This window comes from Gallus gallus, chromosome 4, assembly GCF_016699485.2.
Source record: "Gallus gallus isolate bGalGal1 chromosome 4, bGalGal1.mat.broiler.GRCg7b, whole genome shotgun sequence".
NCBI classification, from domain to species: Eukaryota; Metazoa; Chordata; class Aves; order Galliformes; family Phasianidae; genus Gallus; species Gallus gallus.
This window is the reverse complement of record NC_052535.1, coordinates 84,646,587-84,673,069: the sequence shown is the minus strand read 5'-3', so window position 1 is coordinate 84,673,069 and position 26,483 is coordinate 84,646,587. Positions and strand designations below refer to the sequence as shown.

The window sequence follows — 26,483 nt, the reverse complement described above, 5'->3', positions numbered from 1 at the left end:
CTTCCCCCGAATGGGGACTTTGCTGTGCATTGTGCTACGAGGAGCCAACCTATGGCCACGCTTCAGTCTGCAGCCAGGAGGAATTCCTGCTGACAGCTGCTGAGATGTGTGTGTTGGTTACGCACACACACATGATGCGGGGTTGTGCCGAGACAATATTTCCCCATGCACAGATTCACTAGATAGCTGCTGGGCTCTCCAAGTTTCTCCCCCCCCACGCACACATGCAAGAGGGCAGCGGGGACTGTGCATTACCAGACTGTGAGGTAATAGGAGCGCTCACTGATTGATATTCCAGGGTAGCCCTATCTACCTGACAGAGACGACGGTATGTACCAGTGCGCAGCCCACCAATGGCATGACATCATTTGATATTACAGAGCAATCGATGCTGACAAAACTGCATGCTCGGGAGCTGCAGTTTGAATAAAGCTGCACTACCAACATAGTGTTTGTACTTTAGCCGTACGTCAGATAATAATCAGCACCATCTTCCTGCTTATGAAGATTTGTATAGATATGGGATCTTCAGCAGAGGAGAAATATTTCCAAAACCTTTGGGTAGTTTGAGGAATTTCCATGGATTTTTAATTCAAATTTTTATTTTTGGCATTTTGATTTGGGCATGGTATACCCACTATTAGGTGCTGTTTCTGTAATACTGCTCATCTTGAGATGCTCCACATTGCTCTATGCAATAGATGCAGAAGGAAAGCACTTTTCTCCAAATGAAGTGAAGCAGTTTTTGAGCAGCAAGTGGTGCAGAAGAGCTTCAGACACACCAGATGAAATGCATAGATACTGTGTTCGAATCAGCCACCAGAAAAGCATCTGGCACTCCTAGCTATAAACAATAACTTTGGCAAAGGTAACTTGAGTTTTAACAGCAGGAAAAAGACTTGGGTGTACTGGTTGATGGCAAGCTGGACATAAGCCAGCAGTGTGCCTTCACAGCCTAGAAAGCCAACCATATATTGGGTTGAATCAAAAGAAGTGTGGCCAGCAGGTCGAGGGAGGTGATCCTGCCCTTCTGCCCTGTGCTGGTGAGAACTCACCTGAAGTACTGCATCCAGATGTGGAGTCCTCAGTACAGGAGAGACATGGGCCTGTTGGAGTGCGTTTAGAGGATAGCCACAAAAATGATCCAAGGGATGGAACACCCCTCCTTTGAGGACAAGCTGAGAGAGTTGGGGCTGTTCAGCCTGGAGAAGAGAAGGCTTTGAGTGTACCTGAGAGTGGCCTCTCAGTATCTAGAGGCGGGCTTTAAGAAAGAAGGGGACAGGCTCTTTAGCAGTCAGTGTCTGTGGTGACAGGACAAGGGGAAATTATTTCAAACTGTTAGAGAGGAGATTTAGACTGAATATAGGGAAGAAGTTTTTTACAACAAGAGTGATGAAGCACTGGGAACTGCCCAGAGAGGTGGTGGATGCCCCATCCTTGAAGACACTCAAGGCTGGATGGGGTTCTGAGCACCTGATGGAGCTGTAGGTGTCCGTGTTCATTGCAGGGAGTTGGACTAGTTGACCTTTAAGGGTGTCTTCTAACTCAAATGATTCTTGCTATCCTATGGTTCTATGAAGTTGCTTGTGCATGGACTTGAGCAGGTATGAGCATGCGTTTTAATATTGTGCTGTGGCACTGAGCCGGGGTTGATCCATTATCTGCTTTCCTTTGGGTATAATCTGAAGTCGAGACTGTTGGCTGAATGAGACCTGACAGTATATTATTCTATAGGAGTGAAGGCTTCATGCTCTAAGAAGCCCTGCTTCTGCCAGTACCAAACTTTTGCATCAGGTAGTGCGTGCCTCATTGTCTGGGGAGCAGGAACCAGATGTGAATGCTATAAGAATTCATTGATGGTTTCCTTATTTTCATATGTGTAAGACTTGGCATTGCTTGAGTATAATGTATGTTTTCACTGAATCAACCTATGTGAACACTTTCTTTTAAATTGCCTTTAAGTATTTTCCCCTCCTGGAAGAGATGTACAGACGTGTCAAAGTTAGGCCATGGAATAGCACAGCAGGAGTAGATCTCGAAAATGAAATATTTGGTGCTGAGGAGGTGATGTTCACACTACAGGCATTTGGGGAGTTTATTCTGGATTAGCTCCAGTCTGCTCATGTAGACCAAGCTCTTGTTAATGGAAATCCAAGAGCACAGCTTCTGCTTTTGTTTTACCAGGCACCCAACTAGCAATTTCTTTCTGTATCTGCATTAGCAAGTGGTGAGGATTGGTAAGTTGACCGGGTCTGTATAGTAAAGCATTTGGTGCTGAGGACCTGAGCTCTCATTTCAGATGGGTGTTCACTTCAAAATAGCCCATGGCTGATCCTATAGATTATGTACCCATTTGAACTGGTGGACATCTTGCATTTTAATTTAATACAAAAGCAGCTCAGTCTGAGTGCTCAACTACAGCTCTGTGACTTGAACTGAAGTATAATTGGTGGGAATGAAAGAGAATTTCAATTTAAAGCAGACACCTGATCCAAGGGTACACTTAAGGTAGACCCTGATAATGAGTATTCAATCTGGAGAGGGAAGATAGCTCTGAGCACTTCCACCACACATAGAGTGGACAGAGGGCTTTGGTAGAGCAACTGTGAGTGGTTGCAGTCAGAAATGTAGATTGCTGTTGGCTCAGAGGCAGGTGGATTGTCAGCTTTGGTTTGCATTTTTCTTCCAGAGCAAAATGAGGATTTTTTGTTTCCTTTTTCTTATATATATATTATATATATGAGATCTGAATATATACACATCCATGCTTGTTAATTTATGTATTTTCATATTTTGGTGATGCAGCTGTGCATTTAAAAAAGATCGCTATTCCTTAATCTATACACTTCCAAAATTCAGACTTTTCTATTCACTTGTTTTGCATCATTACTCATCAAAGCTCTGAAGTGGCAAATACTGAAAGAGAAATCTGGACAAAAAAAAAAAAAGTCATTTTCTGATGGAAAAGCTTTTCTGCAAAACATGCCAGTGTTAAGTCTGCTCTGTGGCCATCCAGCTAGGAATGCTTTCTGTTTCAGAGAAGCCTCCAAAAATAACTTCAGTTTTTAAATACCACGGTGTTTATCTCTTTGTGGTCACCAACAAACATTTGTTACCGCGTTTTTGTGGTGAGCAAACTTAGAAACCCCCAGTGACAAGGGCAAAGCAAACTGAGGACAGAGAGCAGCCTGACCATGTAGGGCACTGGCACTGATGTTCTGACAGCAAGAGGTGTATGGACATTTTGGCAATGTCTCCTATTCAAGAATGAGCATTCAAGGCCTTTTTTTATCTTCTAATCCGTGCCCTCAATGCCCTCATAACACATTTTCTGCCTTGTCTGTTGGGAATGGCCATGAATACCAGCAATGGATGGAAGAGTATCAACTCTTCTGTGATTTTGTTCTTTAAAGGATATCATTATTATTATTATTTTAAGAATATTTTTAGGAAAACCGAATTTCTGGATACAAATGAAGAAGGTCCCTGTGTTGATGTGTGGCTGAAGACTGCTGTGGATTAGCAGGAAGGCAAACCTGCTATTTACAGATCTTTGCTCACATCATTCCTGAATATGGCACAGAGTCAGCCATCGTGGTTTCTGTTTCCCTGCAGACATAAACAATGACACTTACAATTTCCTGCTTGTACAGCTCTCACACAAGCATCTGTCTATAAGGGAAATGGCTAATTACTTATTAAACCTTACACTGTGCTTAGACTGGGTTAAATATTGACTACCAAGGCTCAAGGGGAAGTTGTATCACTGAACGTGAACCTTGGCATCCCTTTTTCTACAAGCATTCAAATAAAAAGATTGAGTGACAGAGTACTACATGGCAACAGGGGGACAAAGAAGGGGACAAAAATTGAGCAGATTGGCTCAGAACTGTATGCCTCTCCTTGAAGCCTTGAGCTTTGGAACCTGATTGCAAGTGGTGACTTAGAGGGGGAGTATTGTTACAAAAGATGTGAACTAAACTGAGATTTGCAGAATCTCTGGTTTGTTTTCCTAAATGTTTTGGAGATGGTGGGCGATTTGGCTGGGAAGTGCACTGGGCTCACAGAGCAGGATTTTCATAGTTGGAAGGGAGGAGTGCAATTGCATTTCTGTTAAATTTGGGGTTGCTTAACCCCACTAGCTAATACAGGGCTACCTGACTGGGTTGTTTCCCAGAGAGTACGGTAAGCAAACAAATGCCTTGTGCTGGCAGGAATTTGTGGTGGAGGCACTGGCAGTTTGGGCTGGCTCTGGGGAGAGCAGGTTGGAGCTATTGGGCAGGATTTTCACTTGGGCTCTGGATTGTGCTGCCTCACTCAGGCCAGATGACTTCTAGCTTTCTTCCAGCATCAGGCAGTGTGTCTTGCCTGGAAACAGGAGGCTAAAAAAAGCATTTTCATTTCAGAACCTTGAAAACATGTTTTAGTGACTTGGATTTTTTAGAAAAGGCTAACTGGGAATGTCATTATTCAGTTAGGCTCGCCTTCTTGAATGGGAATGAAGAAGGCAAATTACTTGGGAATGAGTGCCAATGCACCCTTGTCACACTTATCTCTTCTCTCCAGAATGTTTTCTGGTTATCCATTGTGCTACATACCTGGAGTGCACTGTCAGTATAATTTTAGCCTCAGAATAAAAATATTAGTCCTCCCTTTTTGGCCACGTGGAGTCTATTGGCAGCACTTAAGAAACAATAAATAAGATATTCTCTTCCGCACTAGAAGGGAAACCTTCTAACATGCAAAGGCTGTTTCTTCAAAAGTAATTTGAAGTAATCCTAACTCTCCTTTGCATTTGCTACCTCAAAGCCTAAGGGATACAGTTACTATTTTTTGCTGCTGAAAAAATAGTCTGCAGCACTTGAAATTGAATGTCACCTATGCATATTTAATTTAATAAAATGGTAATTTCATGTTAAATAAATACCAACTGATTATTGAAAACATATGCTCAAAGGATTTAAAAGCCATGTAAGAGATACGTATCTCATCTACTGTTGTTGGACTGTAATAAATCTATGCAATAATCAAGTGCCAATTGTTTAACATACAATAACTACTATATTAAATCTTGGTGAAATGTGTATGCAGAGCACTTAATTAAATGGAACATGTTCCCAAATATTCTATTTTTTCTCATTTTTGGAACATCTAGAGTAGAAAATTTACTGGCAGCCTTCACTCAAGGGACTGGTTATTACTCATATAAAACATGGCAAGCACTTCTTGTGCTATCAATAAATATCCATTTCTTCAGAGAAGCAGTTCCTAACGCAGAGGTAGGGAAGAAAGAGAAAATAGGCCACTTTACTTGACATAAAACGTATCTATAAAGCTGTTTCCTCTGTCTTGTTGGGCTCAGCTGCACAGCCCAGGCTTACAGCTTGCTCATGTGACTAGTCCTCAATTTTCAAAGCTAAGATTGACCGTTCATCATGGCTGACCAGCAAATACTTGCGGTGTTTTTCTGCTTCTCTCTAAGAGCCTTTGTTCTGCAGAGATGCTGTTGTTTTTTTCTTTAATCTTTTGATTGTTTTTGATAAGCATTGTTTTTGTCTGTGGGCGCCAATGTTTTCAGGCCAAGAAGGACCCATTAGCTCATCTAATCTGATCTCTTTATGTCGCATACCAAAGCATGTGGCCCAGTTACCCCTATGCTGACCCCTTCTTTGCTTGGCCACTGCATACCTTTTGGAAAAGCAGACTTTTGATTCAAAAATATGAAAAGTTGTTGGGTTCACCATTCCTGTAAATTGCTTATGCCAATAGCTAATGTTGCATGCAGGCAAAGCTTTCACAGAACCGCAGAATCAACAGAACCGCAGAGATTGGAAGGGACCTCTGAACATCATCTAGTCCAACCCGCTTCTATCTCCATCAGAAAGTACTTTTATCAGTTCTGTTCTCCATGTAGTGGCTTCCCTTTGTGTAGAGGCTGAGCATGGACCTTTGAGGAACACATAATAGTGTTAATTAAGATTTTGCCATCATTGCTTGTAAACCCTTCCCTGTGGGACTTGCTTTTTGGTAGGTGTTTGTCCAGCCTTCAGCATAGTGAGCCTTCAACCCAACATTACAATTTGACTGCCAATGCAAATAATGGTAATTATAATGTGCGAAGAGTGCAAGGAGTGCTTAAACCTCATGCTGACATTGCAAATAACTATTAGAATGGGTTAAACCCCTACTCAGAGCAGAGATTTGCTGGATTCCTCAAATTAACCAAGTCAAGTTTGAAACTTGACTTTCAGACGATTCTTTCCAACCATCCATGTTAATTCTGAAACATGGAAGAGGTGACAGAAATTGTTTCTGCTATGAGCCTCCCTTGCAGTGAGGACTTTGGAGGACGAAGTTTGGCAGTGATGAGTATAGTGAAGGCCAAATGTTGCGTCAAATGGTTTAAGAGATTGGGCTCACACTGAACAAGTGGTTTGGTTAGTGGCCCTTGTCCAACTCCTTCACCTCACTGTCATAGTGGAAGATTCCTGTGTTTTGCTGTATTCTTTGTGTAGGACACACATTGTTTGTGGCACAGTGGTCCCTGATGTTAATTCCTTGCATGCATTGATGGGTAGTTTTGGGTGCTTTGTGGTAAAAGACTTTGCTAATTCGCTAACACAGCACTTCAAAAGAAATCTTATCTTCATGGAACGTGAATGTGTTTGGTATTAAATAATAAAATATACTTAACCCATGGGGCTCTTAAAACTTATTTAACTTCTTTATAAACTTTACAATACAGTATGTGGATATTATAAATTACTTTCCATTCCAAGAAACTGTCCGGGCTGGTTGACCTTCCTTGGAATTTCCTCTTTGTAATTATGTTTAATGTGTTAATAAAGTTCACTTTGAACTGTATCATGGCAAACGGTCTCTTAGGATGTGGGTCAGTGCTGGTGTGTTCACCATATGTGAAGCTTGAAGTTAGTGTGCAGTTTAGTTCAAGGAATAACATGTCTAAGTCCAAACAATTGTAGAAGCAGTATCTCCTCCCCAGGTTAGCAGTAAAAGGGGTTCATGGAAAGTTAGGAATGTGGAGTGGGAAATCATTTAGCTTTCACTGCTAGGTGTTACTAAATTATAGTGCTAGGTTCGAGTCACTATCAAAACACCATATATCTGGAGGTTTTTCACACAGAGCTATAAATCATGTTTACTACATGCATGAGTTGAATGAGTGCGTGAACTTTGCAGTGCAGTCCAGGAAAATATAATTACATGTGTATGTGTTTTTGACTGTGAGAAATGTGGACAGGAAGCTCCAGCCTATTCCACTGTTGTGTCTTAAATACACTTCTAGAAATCGTTTTTGCTGCTTCCTGGAAAAAAGCAGGGAGGCTTTTTAAGTTTTACATAACCCCTTTGCTAAGATGTGGCAACAACCAACTCTTCCAAGCACTGGGGACAAGAGCAGGAATGTTTGTAAAGTAGTGTCAGCAACACAGCAGCAAGTGGGGCTTTTCCATGGTATAGGATAGTAGAGAGCAGAATTGCCGGATATAAATTGAAAATTGCCCAGCTGTTCAGTAAGACAGGTGTAGGATCTGTCTTTTATATAATGGAGCAGAATGGAAATTCCAGTTGCTTGTATTCGTAAATGAGGCAAACAAATCTGCACACTTGTCTGCATGTACACGAGCAGAAATATTTAAAACAAACGAGGTGATCACAGCATTTCCTTGTTAATGTTTGACTGGGCTTATATGATCTTGAACAGAAAACTTGGCATCTGGTTGGGACTGTTGCTTTCTTTCTGAGTGTACTCCTATGTATTTGCAGATGGGGAAACTAAAAGCAGGAAAATAACTTGGTGGAAAATGTAGGGTCTGGACTGTTTAAATTATATTTTAAGCCTGATTGCACCCTGGCCCTTGGAACTCCAGGCATGATCCCTTCTAGTAATGAAAATGATTTGAATGGTATGGGGCAAAGTTATATTTAGTTTGTATTTGGAGAAAGAATAACAACCAGGCGCAGGGAAGGCAGCTGCATTCCTGTCACTTCTTCCCAAGTCACATCCATGGATGTCAAACCCCACCCTTCCCCCTCAGCCCAAATATTAAGAAATTAATCCATCAAACCGTAGGGCTGAGGACAAGGGGAATGAAGGAGACCAGCCCCTGCGGGGTTTGTGTTGAGGGCGGGTGTAATTTATTGCACCAGCTCCTTCTGTTTGCCTGGGCTGTGAAGTCAGCTGCACCCTGCAAGCCTGGCGTGGCTTAAAGGGTTTTTCTCAGCGGCACCCAGTAGCCATAGAGAGCTGCCTCTGCAGAATGGAGAGCTGAAAGATACGAGGAATGGTGTTTGTTTTCTCTCCCCACTATTCGTCTCCCAGCTATAGAAGTGTGTAAAAACCTGCCTCAGCAGTTTTGGTGGAATACCCACCTGGGGCCTCTCCTTTGAGCTCTTCTCCCACATCCCATGGAAAAAGCACTGTGTGAAGGACTCTCACTGCAGTAGCAGCAGAGACTTCAGATTCTCAGCACTTACAAAAGCTGGTCTATTTCAAGAAGCACTGCCCAGTGGCTAAGAAATGAGGGAGGTATGGAGTAGGAATTCAGAATTTCCAACCAGGAACAACAAGCACTGCTCTCTCCTGCTCTGTTTGAAAGGACCCAGTGTTGTGCTTTTGCCCATGGGTCCTGGCACATGGCAATTGGATCACAGGTGATAGCTAAGTGTACGGATAGAGGGATTGGTCTAGAAGAATACTGTATATTGTCATTAAAAAGTCTGTTTTGGTAGATGTCTACATTAAAAATTTTAATAATATGTCTTAACAAAATAATTTCAAGTTTTGAAACGATCCTCTAAAGACTTGTTAGGCAGCTCTTCTGGTGTTGTTGGAATGCCCAACCCACAAACTAGGTGAGAACATCACTACAACAAGTAGCTGTAGGGTATTGATCCTCAAATCCATCTGATCACCTCTGGTTGTGGAGAACACAAAACTGAGGTCTAGAAAGGCTGAAACTTTGACCCTGGCTGCTGGGAGAGTGATTGCATCAGCTTTTCAAGTCAATGTTGTAGCATGAAGAAGAAACCAGCAGCACCCAGCAGCAGCAAAGGATGAGGAGTTGGCAGCACCCAGGGCTCAGCCTTTACATTTGCTGGCAGCTGCATGTGAAGCAGCCTGTGGATGTCATCAGATCAGTGCCATGGGAGAGCTGGCAGTTATCAGCAGCACTCCAGGATATTATGGGATGATTCTTTGAGCTAGGGAGCTTTCTTCAGTACCAGTGGTTCATGTGAGATACTGGCGTGCATAGCATCTTTTTACTCTGTCCTTTTACTCACTTAATTTAACTGAAGATGGAACTGCCATAGAGAAGCCCTAGAGATAGAAGAGATAGAAAGAGGTGGAAGATAGAAATCACAGAGGGCCTGAGCAGTTCTGGGCAGCTTAATGCATAGATTTGGAGGGGGAATATGTTTCTGTCTGGATGCTGTGGGATTTCCATGGTATGTCATGCTGTGCTAGGGGATGTGGCAGGAAACCTTTGTGCAAAATGTGTATCCCCTTCCCCACTATCTTCCCTCCAAACACTGCCCGTGAGATGTGCCAACATGTATCCTGTCTTGAAAAGCATTTATCTGTCTCTATTGCAGTCCCAAGGCAGGACTGCACAGCTAAGTAGTGAAATAAGACTCAGAAGATGCTGGTATGTTAGAGAGACAGAGATCAGTGATGGACAGAGATCAGTGATGGCCAGCCTGGTTTTGTATTAGATCTGAAGGTTGGCAGCCCTGCCTGCGGCAGGGGGGTTGGAGCTTGATGATCCTTGAGGTCCCTTCCAACCCAAGCCATTCAATGATACAAATATCAACATTTGATTTTGCTGTAAACATCTATGGGAGGACAGACTCTCGCTGGCTTGTCAGGGCCTCTGAAGCCTCTGGTATATGTGAAGGCACTGACTGCAGAGGGGGAATAGTGTTTCCGTGGAAAGTTATTAATACAAAGATGATGGGTAATTAGATAGGAATATTTACAGCACCAGTGAGCAGAAGTGAGACTTTAGCATCCGTGCCTGCATCCATGTGGTATTGAGGAGTGTGTGCAGCTGTATCCAGAAAAATTCATAGCAAGAAAAAAGCCACCAGAGGGGCTGATGGAGGGGGGAAGGGGTTGCAGAGGACCCCACCGGTGTTCTGCTTTTCAGGCTGAAAGGCTCCGAGAAATACACCCTTTACTAAATGTCACGAAGGTCTGTGAGTCACGAAGATCCTGTGACTGAGAGTGATCCAACAGTTCCTCAGAATGAAAGGTCAATCAAAGGAAAATGGCATTTAGGAGGACTGAGCGTTTCGCTGACCCAACCATGTGACAGATCCAGGGGCAACCCCGGTGCCGTCAGGAGAGCTGCTTGTGCAGCCCGCCTCAACGAGGCTTATGACGTGACTGGGAAACTATCTGATTCCTCCAGGTCTCAAAATTCATCAGGAGTCAACCTGAATGTCGGAAGGAAAGGGGTTTTGAAGGAGCCACAGGGAGGAGGGCGCTCGCTCTCCACTGTCCCTGCTTGCCCCGTACCAAACATTTTCCCCCAGCACTAATTATAGGTCTGCTTTTGCAATCTGAATATGCACAGAGTAGTTTCCTGGCTTGCAAGTAGACTGTAATGAAGCTACTCTTGAAGTTTGACTTGACTTGGCGGGGCTCTGAGTCAGAAAGAACCTTTCCAAAGGGCAACTCAGAATTTCAGCAAAGCTTTGAAATTGTATGGACAATTCTACTTCTTTACACTGAGTAATGTAGGAGAATTTGGGACTGGATCCTCATCTGGTGTGAGTGAATTCCTCTTCTTTAGGCCAACAGGCACAATCCCTCCTGGTGGCTGGATCTCTTCTTTAAAAGATTCAGCAACGTGGCTTGTGTCAGATCAGCATTCAAAGGATCTCAGTATTATTTTCCCATCCACAGAGCTGGTTGGAGTTTCCTCACACTAAAAAGTATCAACAGTGTGACTTCCAGTGCTCAGAAAGCTCTGACCAGGCAGGATTTCTCACGGTGTTTTGCTGATCCCCTTGGTGTACCATTAGTTCCAATATCCTGTTCCACATGTGTCTGTTGAAGATGTGCTGTGACGGTGGGATCTTTGCCTGGGAGTGAGTTTTCCAGGATAAGTGCTCTCAATATATCCCTTCTTTGGGACTTCAACAGATCAGTGTCTGAGCTAAGCCCCGCTGTTTTAACCAGGCTCTTCGTTGAGCTAATTAACGAGTTTCGCACTAATTCCTGACTCTTTTCTCAGCTTGAGCAGCACTTCTGTTCACCAGCAAAGCTGTGAAATTCATGGGAGCAACTGTGACAGCAGCTCTGTAGTCACTCCTGGACTGGGCTGTATGTGCTGCCTTAGTCATACTGGAGAAAATTCTGGCAGACACTAAAATAATAGGAATTAGTCATGAGGAAGTGCAAATGTGAACTCTGTAGCTTGTCCCAAGTGAGTCCTATCCTGCAAAACACTAGAAACAGAAACAAAACACGAAGGAGCAGCTTTGAATCCCACAAACATCTTGTGGGTTTGGGTGCAACTCAGCATCAGCAATCCTTAGCAAAATATTTTTTCCTTATGCAAGAGCAGGGCACTTATTATCACACCCATTAATGCAGTATTCTGGGAAGAGCATTGCTATTGCAGTTTGAGCAGGGAGCTTGTGCAATGGACTGATTAATGAAAAGACAGATGCGGGAAAAAGAGGCTGCTTCAATTTTTCAGAGCCTGGGGAAGAAATTCCAGGTTGAATTCAGCTATGGGACCATTAAAAACTCCACTACCGTTGGAGTTTTCATCACTGCTTTTTCTACATATTGGCCAGTCCAGATGCATCCTGTTATCACATGGCAAATACTGTGTTCACTCTGTAGTGTATCAGGGACTCTGTTTTGCATGAGATTATCACCTTTTACAGAGAGCAAACATTTGACAGTTGGGAGAATCCAGCAGGGTTGCAAAGGCAGTTTATGAATATATCCTCTTTTGGACTGCAAGCAGTGCTAACATGTCAGGCTGTGCTGTGCTTTGGTGAAGCATTATCCAATGAATGCTTCATGTCTGACAACTGCAGGCTTACGTGTCTCAGATAAAGCCCATGTGGTGACTATTAAAGGGGATTACTGTGCATACAACATGAAAGGGCTATTACTTTTTGAGGGGGGCAGTGTTTTGTTTTAAGTACCAGTGCTGTTACTAATTTTGCCTTTAGGATTGGTGTTAAGTTTAAAACAACTACAGTTGCTTTACCAAATACAGCTGAACAGTTTGTGTGTAGAGCTTCTTCTTGCTATAGAAAAGCTGCTTTGGGGAAGGAAGAGAGGTTTGCACTTTCCTGGTGTGTTAGAGCTGTGGATTAGTGTGAGCTGCTGCTGATGGTGAAGATGTAGCTTCAGGTTTTGCACAAACCCGGATCTCTCTTGATGTACCCCTTTATAACCACCTGCATTTTTAGCTCTAAAACGTTCTTGGTGAGCTCTTATTGCTGTATCTCTATGTGGCAGTCAATGTAGGGCCTTGATTTATGGCTGACCTTTAAACTAGTGCTGTATCAGTGGCAAAAGCAGTAACAGCTCTACTTCTCTCTGCTCTTTCTTAGGCCCCCCAAGGATTGTCGATAAAGTGATCCACCGTCAGTCTGTGAGGCTGGGCAGGACCATCAAGCTCCTGTGCCCGGTTGAGGGCGATCCCCCACCCCTCACCATGTGGATGAAGGATGGACGCACCATCCACAGTGGCTGGACAAGGTTCCGGATCCTTCAGCAAGGGCTGAAAATCAAAGAGGTAGAGAGTGAAGATGCAGGAACCTACATTTGCAAAGCCACCAATGGTTTCGGCAGCACCAACGTGAACTACACCCTCATCGTGATAGGTGAGTAAAGCTACAGGAATACCAAGCCTCACTTTCTCTGCAGGGAGGGGAGGGAGAGCTGATTTCTGGGTAGCTGTCAGTGACTGCAGATTTGCTTTGCTAATCATTGACTGATCTCCGCTCTTAACCGGACCCTTCCAGTGTTTGAGGACTGCCAGAGCTGGCTGTGTTGCTGCACATCTTCTGCTGCAGCCGGCTGCAGGCAGATAAGATTACACAGTGCCAAAGGTTACAAATAAACAGAAATGATGCAACAGTCACTAGGGTCTAGATCACAGTGAATTCCACACGGGAAAGGCTGTGTGATAAGGAGAGGTCACACTGATCTTTATGTTTGCTGTTGGAAGGGGGTGGTTCTCAAAACAAACGTTAAGGTGCCTATAAAAAAATGTGCAGATGGAAGATCTATGTACTATCTGTGCAAAGTGTTATCTTTAGGAGTAATAACATCTAGATTGAAACAAGGTTCAGAGATAGCATATGACTCAGGGATGCTCAGTTGCTGAGAAATTCACTTGATGGAGGCAGGATTGAAAAAGCTTTGGGTAACAACTTGGTGATCATGGGTTCTCTGGTTGTGCTTTTGACTGGCCCCAAAGGGCTTGCTTGGCCTGGTGATGGGATTTTGGGGTGAGCATTCCTGAAGGTCCCTAGAGAAACTTCTCCTGATAATCAGAGATTCCTCTGGTGTGGCTGCCACAGAAATGTGCTCGTTACCCTTTGTCTGTGTGGAGGGAAAGAGCTGGGGAGAGGCTGGATTTGGATTACACTTGACATGCTGGTGGATACTGAAGGAGCAAAGGGAAATATTACAGAGAGAGAGGAAATAAGGCATCTTGCTCATGCTATTGCCAGGTCAGGCCTCCCAGTATCTGGTCACAGAGTTCTGTTTCTCCTTGGATAGTAAAAGTGAAGATGAAGTTAGGGCTCCATCCTGCTGGTTGGCGCTCGGCCTATGTGTTTTTTTCCAATTTGTTCTTCTTCTCATTCTTAGTAGGAGGACTGCTATGGACTCAGAGCATGTAGCAAACACTTGACACTGCTTGGTATAGGATTATCACCTGATAACAGGGTGATTCTTGGTGAATGCACTTTGCAAAGCCAATATGGGAAAGAAACCAGAACATACGTGTCTTATCAGGAAAGAGGTACTTAGGTGAGGGAACACTCTTGCTGTACAACTCCTGTAGCATCAGTGATATAAAACTGTAAAAGCCAGCTTATAGCTTACATACTGTTCGTAGCTTGGTTTTCTTCATAGACATTCCTTTCCTTGTTCATCCTTTTCTTTATTGCTACTCTGAGCTGAAAGGGTGAAGTGGAAATCATTTATAAATGTTAATGCCTCTGCAGACTCTTGGACATGGCTTCCAGACTGTTTAGTGTGGAGAAGAGAATGCTATAGGAACCTGCTTCAGTCATGCTTGTGCTGTACACAGACATAGCCAAAATCTTTAATTTCTGTCATCCATTGCCTTCTATAATATTCAGGGTCCAAGCTGGCTCCTGTTACTCCAAGGCAAAATGGCTTTTCAGCGTCTGTAAGACAAAGAAGGCCCTTGGTAGCATGACTGAAAGAAATGAGAGGGAAAAACGAAGCACGGGGTAAAAGCTGACTTGTATTCAGGAAAGACTGAGGCAAAAATTGCAGTTCAGTTGGTCAGGGAAATTGGATTATCAAATTAAGTTGTATCAAGAACAATAGTGTTCATTATATTTGGCACTGAAAAGCCTTGAGCACAAACACCAGTTATTTGGGGCCTCATCACACAGCTATGGAAGGAAATAGCAAGCTCCCACCAGCCTCTGTGGGTGTGAGATTGAACGCTATGCAAACAAATATTGATAACCAAGTGCCAAGAAAAGGGTAACTTTAAACTAAATGTGTGGCAGGCATATGGACTGAGTTATTGTTCATCTCTTTGCGTCCTTATTTTAACACTGGCTAAAGACAGTAATTCTTAGAGTCGTTGCACTTTTCTACCTTGTCTCACAGTGTACCCTTGTGCATTGTTGCTCAGGCCATTTTTGGTGGATTATTGCTGTCTCTCGTCTCTAGTGATACAGAAGTGTTCATGTAACGTTCAAACCAACTTCTTTTTATTACAAGAGTTTCCCTGAAAACAAATGTTCCCCTATAGTCTTTCTTTCCAAGGTCCTCGAGTAAACACAAGGTATCAGTGACTTACTCTTTCAAAGGAGCCAAACATTTAATGCTTTAGCCAGATGCTCACGTTCATCGTGGTGAAAATGCTTTTGGTTGAGAAAGGTCCTTTGTTGATTTTTGAGAAGGAGGCAGTGTTCTAAAACCAACCACATGTTGGTTTTGAGGATGAAGATCAAATTGATGGAGCTGTTTTGTTTGTGTTCCGGAGAGCGCAAACTTCATTAGGCACAGTGGCCTTTTGAACCATATGGGCTCTCATTCTCCAGCTTCTTCAAAGGAGAAAAGCCCTCCTATAAACAGCTTTACTGCTGACACCTAATGCGTATAAACCGTGCAGGTGTCAGACATGGGCAAGGTGGTTAAGATATTAAATCTAGAATTGAATCAAAGTATTCATTAAACACTGAGTATAAAAAAAAATCTATTTTGGCATGAAAACGTTATTGGAATTTCAGTAGTGATATCTGAAATCCATACAGTAGCTTATTGAAGGATTTTGTAGTTATGTTATACAGTTTTAACTGACTTCTTCCGCACCACTGGCGAGTGAAGAACTGTAACTGCTATGCTATATATGTATAAAGTGCAGAAGGTTAACCTGAGGGCTTACTTGAGATCCTACAGAGAGCAGAAGCTAAAATTCAGCTGCACTGAACGTCTCTGCGTTCAGTGCTGTATAACTCTTACTAATATTAACTTCAAGAAATCCCTATATTCGTTAGAGTACGAGAGAGCCAACAAAAGTTGGTGACACTGCACATGAGAAGAAAGATCAGTGGATCCACTGACATCAGTGGGTGGCAGAGGTGAGCTCCCCTGTTTATTTGTCAAGCTGGTCTCTGCGAAATGTAATAATGTGGGTTTAAGCCTCTTCTAATGACACTTGTGGCTCTCGTGCCAGGTCTTGCTTGCAACCAGCTGGTTCAGTGCATGAGTACAGCAAACTTGGGGCTGCCTCTGCCTGTCTGGTAGACATACCTACACGTTGCCTGGCTGGAGAACTTCCAGTCTGCAAGTGTGGATGAGAAGGATTACTGGGTTTTTACAGATGGTAACTAAGGCAAAGAGAAATCAAGTGATTAATTCAAGACCATAGAAAATATGAGCTGTGGCTCAGAGTTGAGTCTAAACTTCTTAAATCTCACCCTACTCCTCCTCCACATCGCTTAGTAAAGTCTTTTCTTCCTAATTTAGCATCTTCCTGCTCCTATGTTGAAAGGGAGACTTCTCTTATTCTGGGGTTTTGATCTTCCTTCTCAGACAAAGGTTTTGCCAACCCACATGGTAGCAATTGGTTTCTGCCCTGCTTTTTTCTACATTTTCTCAGACTGCAGGACCCAGATCCCAAAGATCCAAGGAATCCTGGTCTAATACACCCCTGCGTGAAATGTAAGCCAGTAAAAGCAGATAACCAATATAAGTCAAAACTACAATTTCCTCTCCTAGCCAGCCTTAATAGTTTTTGTGGCTTACCACAAGATTCGGGATGCCAATTATACTGCAGACAGATTTACTAATGTTGGAAGAGGAACTCTTCTTTAATCAGCATTAAATCTGCATTGCAGTTATTAAGTACAATGGTTCCTTATTATGGGGAATTATCTGTTGCTCATCAAAAGAAATGTGCCGTACTTCCCCAACAACTTACTTCTGCAATGATGTCCTTGAAAATCGTATCTCTGAATGCCCACTACAGGTTTATTTTTTATTATTTTTTTTCTTTCCCAGCTGAATCAATTCAGAAAAGATGGTTTACAATCTACAGGTGTGAAACTTAACTTAGTTTTGTTTTTAAATTCTTGGTTGAAACCTGTGGTTTCTTTACTGCAGAGTAAAACTTCCTTGCCAGTAAGCTATAAAAGGAAGCCTAAAGCCAAAGAGGAAGAAACAAAATATTGAATAACTGCTTATTCTTTGAAAACTGTCCACCTTATGTACTGAATGAGGCACATTCTGCAGAAAGAAGTTCCAAGTAATTAACTGAAGCCTGCATCAAGCTGTGGCCAGCATGGAGAAATTCTGGGGCTGCATATAGCCATCCATTTCTGTGCTACTTATCCTTTGATTTTACAGTCAGTTGTGGATTCCCTGAGATTTTAGTGGGTCACGTGGAAAATAAAGGAAAATGGGAAAATAATGTTCCTTCTTACAATATTGCATCAGTAGCCATAGTCTTCTGCACACACTTCAGAAACTTGTGCAAGGGGCTTCACAATCTGGAAGGGCGCTGGACAACATCCACTACCATCCCTTTCTACAGTAATAAACAGGATCACTTGTTCCAGAGGTCTGCTCATTCTCTGAAGGGAAATTAATTGATGAACACCTGTAGGAAACACTACCAGTAAATATTTATGCTGTGGCATAATGACCTCTTTCACTAATGCACAACACAGAAGACTTTTCACTTGCAGAAATATTCTAGGTGAAACTCTGCAAGGTGTGCCAGCGTTGCAACACACAGGACTATTGCTACAGGTGCTACCAGTAAATACTTCATCTTGCATCAACTGCTCAACCAAGTGATGAAAGATCAGACTTGCTGTATTTATTTTTGTGTCTGCATGCATGCTTATTACCTTCTGTAGCAAGGAAAATAGGAAGCACTAACATCTGTAGGTTTCTTGCTTCCCTTGATGTTTGTCAATTACATAAGACATCTTGCTTCATTGCATCTCAGCACACTATCTCAAAAGATCAACTTTTAAATCCAAGGAACAGCTACTGCAGTGTTTTTCTTTCTTACCGTGTATTTCCACCTGTCCGATTTGCTTTCTCCCTTCTCCAGGTTTATTTGGAGGAAGGTTTGTGGGAAGGATCCATCCCTGTCCAGTTCATACTCCCCTTTACGCTGCCTGGTTCTCTGAGTGGCAAAGCCACGTGGTTCCCTTTTGGGCCGTGGAGCAGGAAAATGTTGATGCACAGAGCAGCAGGAAGAGCACAGCTTGTTGTCCTGACCATCAGATACGTTATTGAGAAATTGAGCTACATCTTGTTTTCAAACCAACCAAATTTGCTATTAAATGGCTACTGTCTGTCTGCTGCAATTGATTGCATTGTGAATCCGCCCTGACATCAGAAGATTTATTTTTAGAGTAGTTTTTTCCTGCTGAGCCAGCTGCTATTTTATGCTTTTTACAACTTGACTAGAGACAGCTCTCTTGGATAACAGGCATGTGTGAAAAATTTGCATTAAAATAACCTTTTTTTAGCAGTCAGCATAAGTATCCTGAAAAAAAAATCATGGCAATGTCTGAATGGATATTTATTCTAATGTGCTTTTTTTTTTTCTGCTCATAGTAGTAGAAAATACCAAGTGAAAAAAAAAAAAAAAGACAAGTACAGTAAAATATGGTTTGCATTACAGTTCTCCAATGAAGTCATCAATCCATGTCTCAGAACTCATTTATAGTGCAAAAGCTGAGAAAACATTTGTAGCCTAGAGTAGAGTCAGGTGCCACCAGCCATCTTGGAAATGCATGACAAATTCATTTATATTTGGATTTTGGCCTCTTAATAAACTCCAGGGAACAGAGAGAGATGTGCTCAGCAATAAGATGTGAATCAACATTGAGTCAGCAGTGTGTGCACCAAGGGACTGCTAATGCTAAGCAAAAACTGAAATGAGTCAATGCTTTAAAAAAAAAAAAAAAAGAAGTGTAGCCTTTGCATTTCAGCACAAGGTGGTTGAGCTTGTGCTAGTCATGGTAGGAAACTAGCAATCCTGCTTTAGCACATTTACATCAGCACAAAGTGGGAAAGGCAGCCCATCCAGCATGGGACCGTTAACACAATCGCAGGGCATATAATCATGACTAATGATGATTAGTCAGTTGTTATATGGAAATGAAGAATTCCTTGTGACAATAAACAGTAACAAAGTTCTTGTGTTTAATTTGTTAAGGCAGCTGGATCTACGTTGGTGGCCTCCTGTGCATACGCTGCCTGATTAACACCAGATGAGGATCTGGCCATAGTCACTGATGCTTAGTAATGGTTATGTTGCTAATTAAAGCTCTGTTTGTTTTTGACCTTTGGGAGCTGCACTGCAAAGGGTAGACCTGATGGTACTCCTCAAGGCCTACCGACTGCAGTGACAGCACAAGGCCTCATCAGCACATGGTGCGGTGTCGCTGGGGCACAGCAAGACATCTGTGCTGATGCTCAGGGCTTTGGATCACAGCAAAGGCTGTCTAGGGGGTGGTGTTGAGCGAGAGGATCCTGTGTGTCAGCTTCTAGGATGAAGATGGTGATGTGCATGAGCTGATCCCCTTGACTAGAGGAGCCAAGCACAGAAAACGTATTTTCACGTTTTGGTGCAAATCCATAGCTAAAGACTTTTCTGTTGGAAATGAAGCTCCTTTTCCAATGGAAGTGACTCATCGTTGACTAATGATTGTCTCACTCAGGCGAAGACTCTTCTATCTGAATATTTACTAGCTTAGGCATGAAGACACACACCCTTTTCCCTGTCCAGGGACAGCACGAGCATACAGGTCTGGATGTTAAAAGTCAACTAAAAAGTGTTCACATCCCCCAAGCTCATGGAATCATAGAATCATTTGAGTTAGAACGGACCCTTAAGAAGTCATCTGGTCCAACTGCCTGCAATGAACAGGGACACATACAGCTCCATCACATGCTCAGAGCCCTGTCTAGCCTGACCTTGAATGTCCCAAGGGGCAGGGTGTCCACCACCTCCCTAGGCAACCTGTGCCAGTGCTTCACCACCCTTGTTGTAAAAAACTTCTTCCTTATATCCAGTCTAAATACGCCCTTTTTTTAGTTTGAAGCATTTTCCCCTTGTCCTATCAGTAGTTTCACTGGTGCTTCATTTCTTCCTCATTTGGGGAATCCCATTTATAGTCTCTTTTGTCCTGGAAAACGTCCACTGACCTGGGAGAGGAGAGGAGAGAGGAATACTCCAGAATGAAACAGTGGCTATTTCTGGGTTGTTTGAGAAAAGTTTTTTTTACTATTTTTAGTCATATTGATGAGTTCTGTGCTAGTTCCACGTCAGAGAAGCCTGTAGCAACCTGCTCTTGGCAAGTCTATCTCTAGAAAGAGGTGATGACGTGAGTGCCACTACTGGCTGTAACCATTCTAAAAAATGACTGATCAGGAATGTAGCAAGAAGAGATTTGAGTGATGGCTGTTGGTGTGCAGGTGTGAAAGGCTGGAAAACATCACAGGCAGCAGCCTTATTTCTTCCAAGTCCAGATCCATAATGTAACGCAGTGCTAATTCAGTAAAATGTCCACAGTTTTTACAAGATCTTTGTTAGATTTTATTAGTTTCATTTGATTTTATAACAAACTTTACAGTACGCTTATCAATACATCATGTTCTGGCTAACAAAAGCCTCACTGTTTTGGGTATATTTCTTTTCCCCTTCGTGAAGCTGTAACATAGAAGCCAAGTTAAGAAGGTGACAACACCTGTTCACAATTTAAAGGAAATGAAAAGATTTTTTTCCATGGATGTAAGCATGAAATTCATACGTATATATATGAATATATAATTTTCCCCTGTACGCCGTCCTGTGGTAGACTGTGGCAGACCAGAGCTGCAGCCAGTGTAAATTTGAGGCATGTAGTACATATGGATGCATTTAGCCCACAGTCCTCTGCAGATGCTTTGGAGTGTGTGGCTGCTGCTACACCCATGCAAGTATCAAACTGCAGCTCAGTTTGCTGCACAAATATTGTTTGGGAATGAAAGCAATACACAACGCCAGGCAGGCTGATGTTAAAAGCATGTTTGATCTGAGCAGTTTATGGCTTCCTTCTGTCAGATGATACTAATAGAATCGGCCTCTGACTCCAGTGGGTTTGTGGTGTACATGTTAGATTTTTTTTTGTCAGTACGTCTGAGGCAAAAAAACAGATTTTGCCTCTGAGTTTATTAATCAGTTATCTTTGTTATAATTCTCCATACAGCTAATGGGCAGAATTTCAAACTGTGTAAATACAGAGCAGTGCTGGTGTGCACAGCTGCTGGTCTGCTCACATCTACTGGTCTGTAACATTTAGTAATAGCCACATGTCTAAGTAAAGCCAAAGCAGTCCCTCCAAGCAGGTGGTATGGATGTGTGCAGAGAGCAGACGTAGCAGGTGGACTAGATTACAAAGCAGGGTCTCTTGCTAAGGGTCTTTTGATTCATAGAATCATAGAACAGCCTGGGTTGAAAGGACCATAATGATCACCTAATTTCAACCCCCCTGCCATGTGCAGGGTCGCCATCCACCAGACCAGGCTGCCCAGAGCCACATCCAGCCTGGCCTTGAATGCCTCCAGGGATGGGTCATCCACAACATCCTTGGACAACTTAATACACTTAATTTTGCCCTGAGTACTGGGAGGTCGTCATGCTAATTGCAGACCTGGTCATCAACAGTTTTGAGATACCTGCCCTCGTGCCTACCATCCTCATGCCTACCATCCTAGACCAGCTCCTCCCAGCAACAAGATCTTTCTGTTAACTTTTTACAACTACTGCTGTTCTCCCATTTTTTGGGCAGACTTTCCTTGGCACCTGTGCCCCTTATTCTTGCCACGATCTGGACTTTATCTGGCCACATCGAGCACAGGGAGACTCTGAAATTGGGTTTTGCTTCTTGAGCAGTGCCTGTAGGAGGTCTGTGCCAAAGAGCTGCATGCCTCATTTGTTACTCAGTGTCCCCTGTTTGCCCTATAAATACCACAAGTAGTGTTTTGTAGCTAAATTTCAATCCCTTTCATATCAGTTAACTGAGAAATGCACAAAAGGCACACTTGTAAGTTAAGGTACAGTGCATAATGTTTACTATAGAGAGAACAGCAGAAGTTGGGCTAGTTTATAGGGTGTGACTTGACTGTTGATTTTGGAGACTCTTTCTTTATGCGTAAATGCACACACACACACCATTGATTGTTCATGTACTGCTTCTCAATCCATGCATGCAGGTATGTTGATTGTTAAAATGTATGGCTGTAGAGGAGGTGTATTTTTTACTTTCCTGTAGAATCTGGTTTCCTGTGCTGTATTTGGCATCTGCATTAAAGAAAAAAAAAAAAAGAAGGAAAAGAAAAAAAAAAACCCAACAACCTGGCAATTTGTGCATAAACCTATTTTTAAATCCAATTTTTTTGTTGTTTGATGAGAGAAAGGACATATCCTGCATCGTGCTTGATGAATAATAGCATTGCACTACAATGCTTTGATTCTTCTCACTGTATAATAACATGGGTTTCGTAGTCGGACGACCCGAGTGTTTACGTTATACACCTCTGGCAATAAATTTGGAAAAGCAGAGAAAAAAAAACACTAATCCCAGGAGTTCTGAAACCTACACTCCTTCTTGAGCGTACCCTGCTAAAGACATTAAGTCCCTTGCAAACATCCATCTATCAGCAGTTGAGAGTTTGTAAAAGGCGTACTTTGTTCTGAACTCCCTGCCCTACTGATTATGCACAGTTCTTTTATTTTGTGAATAGGATGATGACCCCTTAGCCTGGTAATGATGACAGATTTATGTATTTTAACACCCAGACGCTGCCGTATTTGTTAAGGGCTGCCAGACTCCAGCAGTGCTGCAACTGTAGTTTATTTTCACTGTCAGTTTGTGCTGCTTTTTAAGGTGTTCTGCAGCCACTGGAAGCAGCACTGCCGCAGCGTTCAGAGGTTGAGATGTCAGGATGTTAAGAGCATAAGCCACCATTCTTGGACTGTTTCCACTCATAAAATGTCAGTTTTTCTCCACTTGCACTGATGAGGTGGAACCTGCTGCTCTCACTGAAGCCGAGGAAACGAAGGGAGAAATAAACCCCTCCAAGTGGTAAAAGAAATCAGATACCGTAGGATCTACCCCTTCACTTTCTACTCCCATAATGTCTTTTGCATCTCTCAAAGTAATGTTTTAAAGGGAGCCTTCTTTCAATGTTCAGTAAAAGTGAAGAACATGAACATCATCTTATGAGCGTAGCTGTTGAAGCACTGTATGGGTCAGCACGTGTCCTCTGCGCAGCGCATCTGCCTGTGATTTCTTCTGTATTGTTTTAAATTGCTTCAAGTGGCAAAACAATTGGGAGACAAACAGTAAGAACAATGCTGTCGTTTAAGCATCAGCTAAATTACAAACAGCCCTGAACAGAAAATGTTCCGTGCAAATTAAAGGAAGCAAATAGTTTTATTTTCCATTGTGAATATCCAGTGCGGCAAAAGCAGTTGGTGTCTCTTTTTTTTTTTCTTCTTTCCATTCATAGAATTGTTTGAGTTGGAAGGTACCCCTAAAGGCCATCAAGTCCAACCCCCCTGCAATGAACAGGGACACCTACAGCTCCATCAGGTGCTCAGAGCCCCGTCCAGCCTGACTTTGAGCATCCCCAGGGATGGGGCATCCATCACCTCTCTGGGCAACTTGTTCCTAATTTAAATCTCCCCTCTCTCAGTCTGAAGCCATTTCCTCTTGTCCTAGAACAGCAGACACTGCTAAAGAGTTTTTCCCCTTCGTTCTTATAGATATTTAAAGGTTACTACATTCTTCATGCCACATCAAATCATAGAATGGCCTGGGTTGAAAAGGACCACAATGATCATTGAGTTTCAACCCCCTGCTATGTGCAGGGTTCTCAACCACCAGACCAGGCTGCCCAGAGCCACATCCAGCCTGGCCCTGAATGCCTCCAGAGATGGGGCATCCACAACCTCCTTGGGCAACCTGTTATATGTGTGTGTGTTCTGGAGTGTGTATATAATTTTTTTCCAGACATACTATAAAGTTTATAGGGCAAGAAGTGCAGAATGTGGATGGTCTTCTGATCTCTTCATGACAACCAAGCCATTAAATCTGAGTTTATCACATAATCTAAATGATGCGTAGGGCTTTTGTTGCCATTTTTATTTTACTTCCAATTCATTCTTTCCCTGAAAAATGTTGTCAAGTCACTGGAACAATCACGTTGAGTCAGTTTTCTGCTTGATAGACAGCACAGGACTTTGAAATAATTGGAATTGAGTCTTCCCTCAGAGAATTATGTTGATTTGGAAAAGGCACCACCACACACTGTTGTCTGACTTTTCTGTAGTCCAGTATTAGATATTTTTCCTCTTAAAGAGAAGCCGTATGGGTTGGCATGTTGATTTTTTTCAGCTAGAATGAATGTTTATGACCTATCTGCTGAGGTCTCCATCCTACCCTTGCTGAATTTGCATCTTGAAGGCGAAAGAATCGGTGATAGTCCTCCTTGTTCACTGGTGGGGAGCTTGGGAAGGGAGCTGGACTCACATCATCCATGGGGTGGGATTCGCAGACTTGCCTGCTGCTCTCTCCAGAGCAGTCCCAGGAATCTGGTGACAGAGCAGAGGAATGGCAAGTCCCCAGCCCCGGCACTGCCCAGTTTTTGTGCTGTGTTTGCAGTATCTCCTGTCAACTCCAAGCCTACTTTGGTTTCTTCTGGTAGCCCTCATGTGTGCTTTGGCTGGAAAAATGCTCTAGCCCAAGAGAAAATTGTGGGAATTGAGCGCTGAGTGGGTTGTTCCAGCTAAGGTCTCTGGTGAACTGCTTTGGTTTTAATGGAGTTTTGTTAATCCCTTTCCTTCGAGGAGGCTTGGAAGATATAACAGCCTTCACTTGTGGGAAGTGGATAATACTGAGGGTGAATTTTGAGAAGCTGATCTGTGCCTCTGGCTCAGAGCTTGAGTGAAGCACGCTTCACTCAAGTGTGCTTCTCCAGCTCCGACAGGCATGTCCTTGCAATGTGAGCTGACCTTGTTCACGTTAGTGGTTATGTTGGGATCACCTTTGGGTACTCCATCAGCCATTTTTCTCTGGGATGGTTTTCAGAGCCTACAGGGAGGTGTCTGACGAGCTGTAATCATGGCCATTGTAAAAATGTCTCTCTGTGACCTTCAAAAAATACTGTTTGCTATCTCAGTGCTTCGTTCTTGGGTAATTAGGGAGAATTTTGTGATGGCCCCCTGAAGCCTTGCCAGGATAAACAGACAAAAGGGCAGCGGCTGTCGGGGGTAGACCCGAGGAATTGCGTCAGAGAGGAATTTGACCGCCTGACATCCTCAATACCCTCAGCACCGGAGTGTATCTTCCATCCCTTTGCTAGGAATGATTTGGTTACTTTTTGCCCTTGTTTCTAGGCAAAACCTGGGTCATGGACACACTCAAGTATAAATTAAGCTGTTAAATTTCAAATGCTGAAGATACGCTTTCGATGTGGTCATTGCCATTTGTTTGTTTGACCTGTGTTAGCCCTTCTGAGGAATTTCTGGCTCTTCTTGTGCTCAAAGTGCCACATTTTACAGGACGGGCTGCACACCAGACTGCTCACAAGTGGTATTTTTCCCATCCTTCAGCGCCTGCAGTGAGGGAGGGAATGCTACTGCTCCAACAAGGCCACGTTGACATGTCCTGAAGGGCAAACTCATTAAAAGATTCACCAGATCCTGTCCACCTGGTATTTGGAGAAAGCACTCCTCTGTGTTTAGGGCCAAATCTATTTATCTTTGCTCATGTGCTATGGACCACAGAAATAGTTTCAGACATAGGGAATAAAAACCAACAACTTGCCCGCACTTCTTTCCTGTTATTTCTGCTGCAGCCTGTTTTTACAGTGTTTTATTGCCTTTCTTATTGACAGTTACCTCCCTGGAGCCCCGTACCAGCTTTTCTGGCACTTAGCACAGGGAGAATGTTTGCTGTAGGGGAATGAACAGTTTGCTTATTTGCTTAGTTTGGAGCTACTCTTTTTGTCTTTCCCAAAACCTGATACCACCTCATCTCTGCAGTGTGCACACTGATAATGATTTGAATGCTGGGGATGACCCTGGTTCTGTGCCTTGTTTATTCATGGTCTCATGAACTCCAGAGTGGAGTTCCAAGCCTATTCACTGTGTCCTACCTGTTTTATGGGATTTAATAAAGTGTTTTTTTTTTTTTTTCTCCAGCTTCAAATGCTAAACCACTGCTAAACTGAGATGATACAGCCAATTCTTTGCTGATACTGTTCAGAGCATAAAGTAGCAGGTGGATATGTAGCCATCACTTCTTACAGTCCTCTCTTCCGACATGGCATGACAGTCCATGAGTGAAATGTTTTTTGCCCTCTTAGGGAGGGAAGGAGAGGACTCCATTGAGAAGTCTGTAATTTTAAAGGATGCTAAACTGAACTAACAGCAATTTATCTCTGGGGCCAGCAAAGATGGAAGATAAAGGGAATGTTTTCATAAGCACTCAGCCAAGGCCTTCTGAAGAATTCCTATTAACTTCCTGGGAATGAGTATTGCCAATGCTGAAAGGTTTTGAAACCTTACCTAGCCATCCAGTGACACCTTTTGAAAAATGTGTGTACTAAGCACACACTGCACCCTAAGTAGGGTGCACATCAGCTGAATACTGAGGTGCTTTCTCAGGAACTGGTGTTCTAACAGCAAATTGAGAAAATGGAT

General features: G+C 43.0%; 1 protein-coding gene across 2 annotated transcripts in view; it reads left to right on the top strand.

The window, feature by feature from the left end:
• Positions 1 to 26,483, top strand: part of FGFRL1 (fibroblast growth factor receptor-like 1) — a 167,721-nt gene that overhangs the window by 66,788 nt on the left and 74,450 nt on the right. For both annotated transcript variants that reach the window (NM_204456.2, XM_025149470.3), the window contains exon 3: positions 12,604 to 12,876. In NM_204456.2, the coding sequence (NP_989787.2) occupies positions 12,604 to 12,876 (273 nt within the window). The remainder of the gene's footprint in view (positions 1 to 12,603; positions 12,877 to 26,483) is intronic.